Consider the following 9,692-nt stretch of genomic DNA (forward strand, 5'->3'; position numbering starts at 1 on the left):
CGTGACACATAACCTTTCTTAGGAACGCCAAAAAAGTACGGGTTTAAAAACACATCTGTACTTAGTATTCAAAAACACAAACCAAAATTGACACATGTCTTCATTCTTTTTCACATTTCTTTATTCATTCTCTCTTTATATTTTCAAAGAAATTCTCTTCATCTCCCCCTTTATTTCTCAATAACTTTTATATTTTGTAATCTCTATTTTAATTCAATAACAAATTAAATTTCCTAAACCTTCTCATCTACTTCTAATTATTCCATTTTTCAATTCAATTTATTCACATTCATAATTTAATTCTTTGACCCCTTATCTTCCCTCTCTTCTAATATTATACAAATTTTCAATAAAGCTTTTTCACACTCCTTAAGTTCCAAATATAATAAAAAAAATTAGAGAAACATCTCTCAGAATTCCATGTAAAATTTCTACAACAATGAAGATGATGATTGAAAAGGAAAATACTGAGGCGACAAAGAAGGAAGACTTTTTGACAAGAAAAGTGAAGAGTTTCATGCAAGAATACTATGGAAATTTCATGGGATGACATTGCTTACATGTCACGGGCCTTTAATTTTCAAGATATTAAGCGCACTATAAGAGACATATATTGGTAAAGACTAAAGAAGAATATATCATGCCTTCACATTTGATGTAAAAATTGTAAAATTATAAGGATCTTGCTAACTAATGCCCCCAGGGCATTGGATAAGCATTTAAAATATTACCTAAAGTGGTATTAATTTGGGAAAGCATGAGAAAATCACGCGTCGATCAGTGTAATTAACGTTAATTTTTAATTTAATCCTTCTACTTTTAGCTAACTTATCCAACGTCCCCGGGACGTTCGTTGGCTTTTGCCAAATTATAATAAGTGTTTGGTATTTAGTTTTGGAAAATTTATCGGGAATAACACGACCTTTAAGCGGTCTTCCAAAAATAGCACCACCTTTCGATTATTTCAAAATAAAACAACCTTTCACATACTTCAGCTATAAATGATACGTGAGCGGTTTGTAACCTGTTTTACAAGTTATTTATGACATGTGTCATAATATCTTTGGCCAAATTTTTTTAAAACATTTTTTATTTAAAAGATTAAAAAAAACTAAAAATTTTAAAAATAAAAATAAACCCCCCCTACCCAGCTCCTATTTCACCGGGAACCACCACCCCCACCGACCCACCCCACCTGAAACCACCCCATCTTAGCTCCCATCACCGTTTTCGATCCCTTTCCCTTTTCTGTCATCATTTCCGGCCTCACTTCCCCTTCTTCTCCTCATTTCTGCCCCCCATCAATTCTCTTATTCATTACCATTCTTGGCCCCTTTCCCTTCCCCATTTCCGATTCCGATTCCCCTTCCCTTCCCTTCTCCATTTTCGGTCCTCCCTCCCCTTCCTTCCCCATTTCCGGCCCCTTACCACCTCTCTCCTTCCCCAAAACCACCTCCCCAAAACCTTAACCAGTCGGAAATAATGGTAGTGTAAAGGGTAAACGCTTGAATTGGGGACGATGAAAGGAGGGGGGTCGAATCTGCTATGGGGAGGAGAGGGGAGGGCTGAACTTAGGAACACCGAAGGGAGGTGGCCTGAAATCGGGGGGGTAGTTCCCGGTGAAAGGAGGCTTGGAAAAGGGGGGTTTAATTTTATTTTTTATTTTTTAAATTTTAAGCTTCCTAGATATTTTACTATTTAGGTTTTTTAAATCAAAATTGTAAAATAATAATTGAACCAAAGATATTGTGACATGTGTCATGGGGTAACCTGTAAAACAAGTTACAAGTTTTTTGTACCATTTATAGAGAAAGTATGTGAAAGGTCATTTTATTTTGAAATAATCGAAAGGTGGTGCTATTTTTGGAAGACCACTCAAAGGTCGTATTATTTCCGACAAAATTTCCTTTAGTTTTTTATACAAATTTTTAATTAATATATCATGCAAATAGAGATTGGATTTTACAATTTAAAGCCATTTTTTCTACAACTATTACCACTAATTCATAAAATATTACTCCGTATAATATGTCAAAAGACTATGAAATTAATTGATTCAAGTAATTAATAAAGGTTTTTTTTTTTGTGACAAGATAATTTGTAAAGTTTTAAATAAATTTACAACTTAAGCATAACCCGTGCGGAGAACGGGTCCAAAAGCTAGTTATTAGTTAAAAACACGAACCCGGTCCAAAAAAAGCGTTATAAGCTTGCTACTTATTCATGGGTTGATGGGTTTGGACATGAGATTTGATGCTAAAATCCTGTCCGATTCGAATTTTAATCACCTCTAGGTTAGCTATTAGCTAGCTATTTAAAAAATCAATTAATCATTAATTACCAACTTCCTATCTTTCTGAAGCAAATCAATATCAATATCAATATATATATTATTAAAATTCATGGCAAGACGTGTTGTTTTGCCATGTGTCACCAATTTTGCCATTTGACATATGATGTGTCATCAAATTATATCATACCATTAATGATTAACAAACTCCATTCATTAATCTCCATGTATTAATGTTTGGTTTAATTAATTGATAAACTCTTCATATGCATAACAATTTCCTTTGGAATGTATCTCCTTAATAATTATACAATAATAAAGTTTGTAAGAAATTTAACATTAGTCCATTTTTATTTTGTGCATTAATTCATAAAATTGTAATTATAGAGTATAAGATTTTTGTGCATTATGGAGTAGTATATATGTTTACATCAAATTTATAAACATTTGACTAATCATTTTTTTTTCAACGAGTTGATTTTGATGCAAAAAAATTATTTTTATAATCAAACCAGCTCATACAAACAACAAACCACTTAAGCTATCATCTTTTCTTTTTTTTTTTCCTAAAAAAGAAACACTACTTAAGCTCTCAGGGACAAACAAGCCAAAATATATATAGTTCAATTAAAGTAATAAATTTATAATGACCCGAGGCATCACCCGGGTCAATAACTAGTTTCATATTATATCTCTAATGGTTAAAACTAATAGCTAAAGACTTCCAAAATTGCAAGTAATTCCCTCCTACAAGCATCGAGGCTGCTCTAAGTTATTGAATCGTCAGTATAAATTATTAAATTGTCAATATAAGCTAATTACACTATCACTATCTCATTCTTTCCTATGTTCACTTTCATTTTCTTTATTTTGAGCTATATTATTAATACATTATTTTCAATCTAAGCATATACGTTTTAACAAAACAAAATCAAGGGTGTAATAAAAACAAGTACCCCTAACTTTTTAATATTTTTCCATGCATCATAAAATCAAATTTTAACATTTAGCACAAAACCATTATTGAAATGACACATATTAAATTAATATTTGTATTATTTATTTTCAACCACATCACTAAAGAAAAAGACATATTTCGAGGGAGCCCCATTTAATCTCCGAGATTAACATTTTTAGTTAATCTTTTCTCACAACTTTATATATTTGTTTTCGTGTCACTTTACTATTTCACTTTTATTATTTAAAAAATAAAAGTAAAATAATATATTATGAGAGGAGATTAACTTTTCAGAGATTAACTTGTCTTGTCAAAAAAAAAAAACTTGAATTCTCCCATTTCTTAATATCCTCTCCAACTCTCACTTTACTTTCCTACTGAATTGGATCAACCCCAACTCCCAAGAGTATCCCTGTCTCTTGTTTATAATTTGTTTTGAAACTTCCCCCTCACTTTCAACCCCCTTTCCCAATTTTTTTTTTCTGTCTTAATTTTTTTCTTGAAAAAAAATGAAAAATAAACTGCTGGAGTGTTTGACTTAAAGCGTTTCAAAGATCTATCAAATTTTTTTGAAAAGAATCTTTTCATTTTTAGAAAGAATAATCTTCTTCTTTATATTTACTTCCTTTGAATTTTCTTCCTACATTTTCATTTACAGCCTGTACTATTCCGTACTACTTCATTGTATATACTACAAGTTCATCAACTCATCAATCTCGACTTGTAAGTTTGTTTTTTTTTTTTTAATTTTTAATTCAGTAGGATCATAATTTCTGGGGTTTTTTCGTTGGAGTTGGAACTTGGAAGTACAATGGAATTATCAACTCATCAATCTCGACTTGTAAGTTTGTTTTTTTCTTATTTTTTTTATTTCTTTTTTATTTTTTTTTTATTTTTTTGTTTGGGATTGGATTTGGGGTTATTATTATATGTATAAATATAATAATTTCAAGTGTTTAATTCAAAATTTATGAACTTATCTAATGTTTTTGAGTAATCTTTTAGTATATTTCTCTATTTTTGATGTGGTTATGATTTTATTTAAATGTTTGATGCTTGCATTGTTAATTTTCTGAAATCAAAATTTGAATTGAATTGATGGTGTTTGCAAGTTTGTTAGAGATAAAGTGGATAATTTAGATGCAATATTGAGAAATTAAGCGTTATTTGTCACGGAATTATTGATGGAAACGTTTAATTGCAAGCGTGTTTGTATGCCAATTATGGTAAATGAATAAATGATGGTATACTTCTGTAATGTAGTAGTTTCATCAATAGCTCCAAATATTACAGATTGAGTGTACGCCACTGATATTGGGTATACAATTTTGAAATGCACCATTCTTTTCATTAGGAATACGATAGTGACTTAATATACGAGTTCGTATAAATCTTGTCATTTGCATATCCATGTAATGCAATTACATTGTGAGATGTTACTTCTTACTTTTATTTGCATAGAGGTGTTGCCGTGTGGTCATGTGGGTATGAGTGTTTAATGGAATTTATGAAGAAAAATACGTATTTGATACTTGTTCTGCCGATGTGCTTACCATGGACTTTCATGTGGGGATATTTAATGTGAAATTATGTGCAAATCGTTATCATATGCTTAATTGACAACCTCGTATGAGATGAGCGATAGGTAAATGTGGATGTGAGGAGTTTACCTCACATCATAGTAGTGGTGGAAGTTTACAATTTCACTTGTTCATATATAGTTACTTGCTTATACTATTCATGCTCCATAGGTCGTATTATACCATTACTTTTGTGTTTCTAAAAAGGATGTCTTTCTTGTTGACTACAGTTGTGACTTAAGAACTGGAATTGTAGTCTAACTACTTGTCCAACTTTTGGATGTGTTTGTTCCTCAATATATAAAAGATTGCACCACTATTTGCTTGAATAATCGCCGCTAGTTGGATTAATAGATAGGGTTAGTAATCAGTAGAAAGAAAAGGAAGGTTTGTTTTGCTTTTTGTAGCCTTTACCTATGTGCTATATCCTTATCTCTAGGTCAATCTTGGCTGTTTGGTTCCTTTTATTCAATTAACATGTTGGCATGGTTCTACTCTTTATTCCTCATTTTTTAGTCCATAGCTTTTCATTGGTGCTAAATTAGAGATGGGTCTTTTAGTTTATTTTTGTCAATCACTTTCCTGTTTTGAATTTTGTCTTCAATTGGTCAAACAAAATTTACTGTGTTGGTTACAGGAGATGTACCGGAAGACGTTCTGTCTTGCCTACCAGAGTTTGGGGATTGTCTATGGTGATCTAAGCACATCTCCTATATATGTCTACAAGAGTACATTTTCTGGGAAATTGCGGTTATATGAGGAAGACCTTGAAATCTTTGGCATTCTCTCTATGGTTTTCTGGACACTGACTCTGATCCCTCTTTGCAAGTACATCGTTTTTGTTTTATCAGCTGATGACAATGGAGAAGGTGCTAAAAATATATTACCTATGTAAGTTGTTAGCTTATTGTTGCCTAGTGACATCTATTTCCTGAATGTAATCATTTTGATTCTTTGCAGGTGGAACCTTTGCCTTGTATTCGCTTCTTTGCCGATCTTCTAAAATGGGCTTTTTTTGTCCTTCTCAAGTGAAGTATGCACACCCATCTTATGAAGCTGCAACTTCTGGAAAGGAAAGCAGGAGTAGTCTGGCTCTTAAAGAATTTTTTGAAAAGCATAATTACTCACGTCTTATCCTCTTTCTAGTAGTTCTTCTAGGGACTAGCATGGTAATTGGGGATGGGATTCTCACTCCAACAATGTCTGGTATGTGGTAGAGGCTTAAGGATCTGTGAGTTTTTCGCCAACTCATGATTGAATGATTTGCAATGTCTTCTGTTGTTTTGCAGTCCTATCTGCAGTCTCTGGCCTAAAAGTTAAGATTCCTCATTTAAATGAGTGTAAGTATACGTTTATTTCTATGATTTTTGAGTTTTTTAACTCAATGCCTCGTGCTTAGGCCACTTGAGATTAAAGTACATAGTAGATGTATACATGTGTTTTGTACACAAATTAAAATTTGATGAGTTGTAGAGTTCAATCTTCTTAAGAGTTTTATCTTTCACATCACTATTTTATTGCAATTTTAAGACACTGAGTTGTTGGCAACATGATGTACAGCATTCTGAATTACTTCATTTTTATTTTTATGAATCAGATCTTACTCTTGGTGTGGCCTGCATTATCTTGATGGGAATTTTTTCTCTTCAGCATTGTGGGACTAGCAAAGTTGGCTTCCTTTTTGCTCCTATTCTTGTTGCTTGGCTCCTCTGTGTTGGTGGAGTAGGGTTATACAATATAATTCACTGGAATCCTGGGGTCATTCGTGCAGTTTCACCATATTATGTCTACAAATTTTTCAAAGTAACAGGAAAAGTGGGATGGAGTTCACTTGGGGGTGTTGTCTTATGTATTACAGGTACTACTGAACTAATGAAAGTTACAAATGTTCCTGTTAAATTGTATATGGAAAATGAGTTGTATGCTAGACTGGGTTTTCATATTCTTTCTTGTGGTTTTACGGCTTTACCAGGTGCAGAAGCAATGTTTGCCGATCTTGGCCACTTCTCTCAGCTCTCTTTGAGGGTAATTTTATATTCTTTCACGCACTGAATTATTTGCCATTTGCATAATGCTCTTTACCTGAAAAGGGTAGTCTTCATTTTTCAGCATTTCCATAACGGTAACTTTTATGTGCTACAATGGCAGATTGCATTTTCCGGATTTGTCTATCCTTGTTTAGTTCTTGCATATATGGGTGAAGCTGCTTATCTTTCTAAGCATAGAGAAGATCTTCAGAGTAGTTTCTACAAGGCAATACCTGGTATGTTTATTTGGGCAAATAGGTGTTTTTAATTTAATGATCAGCAACTTAGTGTGCTGAATAATTGGCTTTTTGAACGATGAGTTAATCTGGGAAACTACCATTTGTCTTTTCTTTCTATTAATTCTGTATCTTTATGAATTACTACTGTAATCCTGTTAATAGTGCTCTACGACACGCTTTAAAAGAAAATATTTAACAAGTCAACAATAAATGAGATATTTTTATTTTTTGCATTGTTGAGGCTGCTTTTCTGTATTATCTTGTTCTTTTGCTGGTAACTATAGCAGAGATAATATGATCATCTCTTAGTTTTTGGTCTTCAATTAATGTTTTCTGTAATTTGATGTTACTTCTGTTTGCCTGCTGTGTTCAGAGTCCATTTTTTGGCCCTTTTTTGTGATCGCTACGCTTGCTACTGTTGTTGCCAGTCAAGCAATTATATCTGCGACATTTTCCATCATAAGTCAGTGTCGGGCCTTAAAGTGTTTTCCATCATAAGTCAGTGTCGGGACACTTTGTCTAGCTGTTGTCCTGGGCTTTAGGGATACAGATAAAATAGGCAATGCTTATGGTACTACCTCATCCCTCTTTTTCTGTTTCTTGAAAATATGTATTACTGTTTACTAGTTCATGTTCTATTTTCACTTAAATTCCAAAAAATTTTCCAGAAATGCTTCAATGATAGATATCATTAATGTACTAATTGGTATCTTCTACCAGACAATATTCAGATTAATTGCTGTTAGTCTTTGAAAATCAAGAATTATTCAGGTTCAGAGGTTTTCTGCTGTTCTAAGGATTTTGATGTCATTTTATGCAGGTCTGGCAGTGATTACTGTAATGTTTGTAACAACATGCTTAATGTTTCTCATTATAGTGATTGTGTGGAAAAAACATGTCCTTGTGGCTCTCTTTTTTGTGCTGTTCTTCGGATCAATTGAGCTCTCATATATGTCAGCTTGTCTGATCAAGATACATCAAGGAGGCTGGGTCCCTTTGGTTTCTTCTCTTATAATATTGTGTTTGATGTCATTATGGAAGTATGGTACTATGAAGAAACAGGCGTTTGAGCATCAAAACAAGGTGGGCTTGGACAGATTTTTGACTCTTGGTCCTAGCCTTGGTGTTCTCAGGGTTCCTGGAATTGGTTTGATATACTCTAATGTCACCACTGGGGTCCCACCGATGTTTTCTCATTTTGTTGCAAATTTCCCTGCTTTTCATCAAGTCCTCATTTTCGTGACAATCGAAACACTACTAATCCCCAGAGTTCCTGTTAATGAGCGTCTTGTGATTGGTCGGGTTGGTCCTCCAGAACTCCATATATTTCGTTGCACTGTGAGGTATGTTATATTTCCCGTTTCATTTTCTGTATGACATAAGTATATACTAGAGTAAGAGTTTATAGTAGAGTAGGTACGGAACTTGACAAAAGAAATAATTAATTAATTTACATTCAGGTATGGATACAAGGATACTAGAGACTCTTATGACTTTGAGTCTAAGCTAATTGACGAGGTAGCAGAGTTCCTGCAACATGGACCCCATGAGAGCGAAACGCCGACATCTCCAAACAACGTTGCGGATACGGATGCTGCTCCAGAGGGTGGGGCTGTTACTGTTGGCAGGAGAAGAGTAAGGTTTAGAGAAGTAGAACCGAGTGGCCCAAATGTCAATGTCAAGAAGCTTATGGAGGCAAGACAATCTGGAGTAGCATACATGATAGGCAATACTTGTGTAGTAGCAAGAGAGGAATCATCTTTCTTTAAGAAAATAGCCATTAACATTGTATACAGATTCCTGAGACAGAACTGTCGAAGACCAGCAGTGGCTCTTGGGATTCCGCACACATCACTGATCGAAGTAGGAATGGTTTACCATGTATGAAGGACAGACAGCTTGTTAGTGTGCTGGTGGATGCGATGTTTGCTCTTTCACAGCGAAAATGATGCAGTAGAGAAACTGTCTAAAGGGACGGCCCTTATTTTTTAACACGTCGTTTATATGTACAAAAATGGAGAGGTTAGGGTATAAATGTGTTTGCTTTTGCACATAGTTTTCATATGTGTACAGGTAACCTGTGATAGTTTTTGGATAGACTGCTTGACCTTAAACTGAGTAGTTTAAAGCTAGAATTCTTTCAAAGATAGACCTTATGTAATTAACATTTTTTGTTTACAAAAATGCCTGAAATTAGGACAAAGTCAGCATAATTTTATAGGTCAACGCTTGTTGCTTAATTGACGTTACTCAGCGAGTCGGCAGCCTTTATGCGGCGGTCTGTTTTGCTTTTCATCCCGTTAACTTTTGTACTTTTCATCATAACCGAGAATAATAAGCTTATTTTTTTCCTTTTCAAAAAAATGCAAATTGAAATATGTCCTTCGTCATAATTGAGAACAATTGAGCAAACACTATTATTCGAAGTATCCTCCCCAACTATTTTTCATCATAATTGAGAATATTTAGTTTATTTTTTTTCCATTAAAAAAAAAAAAAAAACCAAGCCTAGTTTCTCAATTGAGTTCTTAAATGTTGTTGATTCATCCCTCTTCCTCTTTCCTTTCTTCTTCCTCCTTGCTTTCTTAATGTAACAGT

The 9,692-nt window shown here is 33.6% G+C and overlaps 1 protein-coding gene across 2 annotated transcripts; it reads left to right on the plus strand.

Moving 5' to 3' along the window:
- Positions 1 to 3,650: 3,650 nt before the first annotated feature.
- Positions 3,651 to 9,445, plus strand: LOC145586274 (putative potassium transporter 13). 2 transcript variants are annotated; one of them, XM_081643060.1, is made up of 9 exons: positions 3,651 to 4,089; positions 5,466 to 5,697; positions 5,789 to 6,034; positions 6,118 to 6,168; positions 6,426 to 6,686; positions 6,801 to 6,853; positions 6,977 to 7,091; positions 7,915 to 8,437; positions 8,555 to 9,445. In XM_081643060.1, the coding sequence occupies exons 1-9, from the start codon at positions 4,060 to 4,062 to the stop codon at positions 8,979 to 8,981; spliced, it is 1,938 nt and encodes a 645-aa protein (XP_081499186.1). In that variant the 5' UTR covers positions 3,651 to 4,059; the 3' UTR covers positions 8,982 to 9,445. The 2 variants fall into 2 exon arrangements, with proteins under 2 accessions (XP_081499186.1, XP_081499187.1); XM_081643061.1 differs by lacking the exon at positions 3,651 to 4,089 and having other exon boundaries at positions 5,555 to 5,719; positions 8,555 to 9,443.
- Positions 9,446 to 9,692: the final 247 nt, after the last annotated feature.

Source organism: Chenopodium album, chromosome 16 (genome assembly GCF_948465745.1).
Source record: "Chenopodium album chromosome 16, dcCheAlbu1.1, whole genome shotgun sequence".
In the NCBI taxonomy this organism is placed as follows: domain Eukaryota; kingdom Viridiplantae; phylum Streptophyta; class Magnoliopsida; order Caryophyllales; family Amaranthaceae; genus Chenopodium; species Chenopodium album.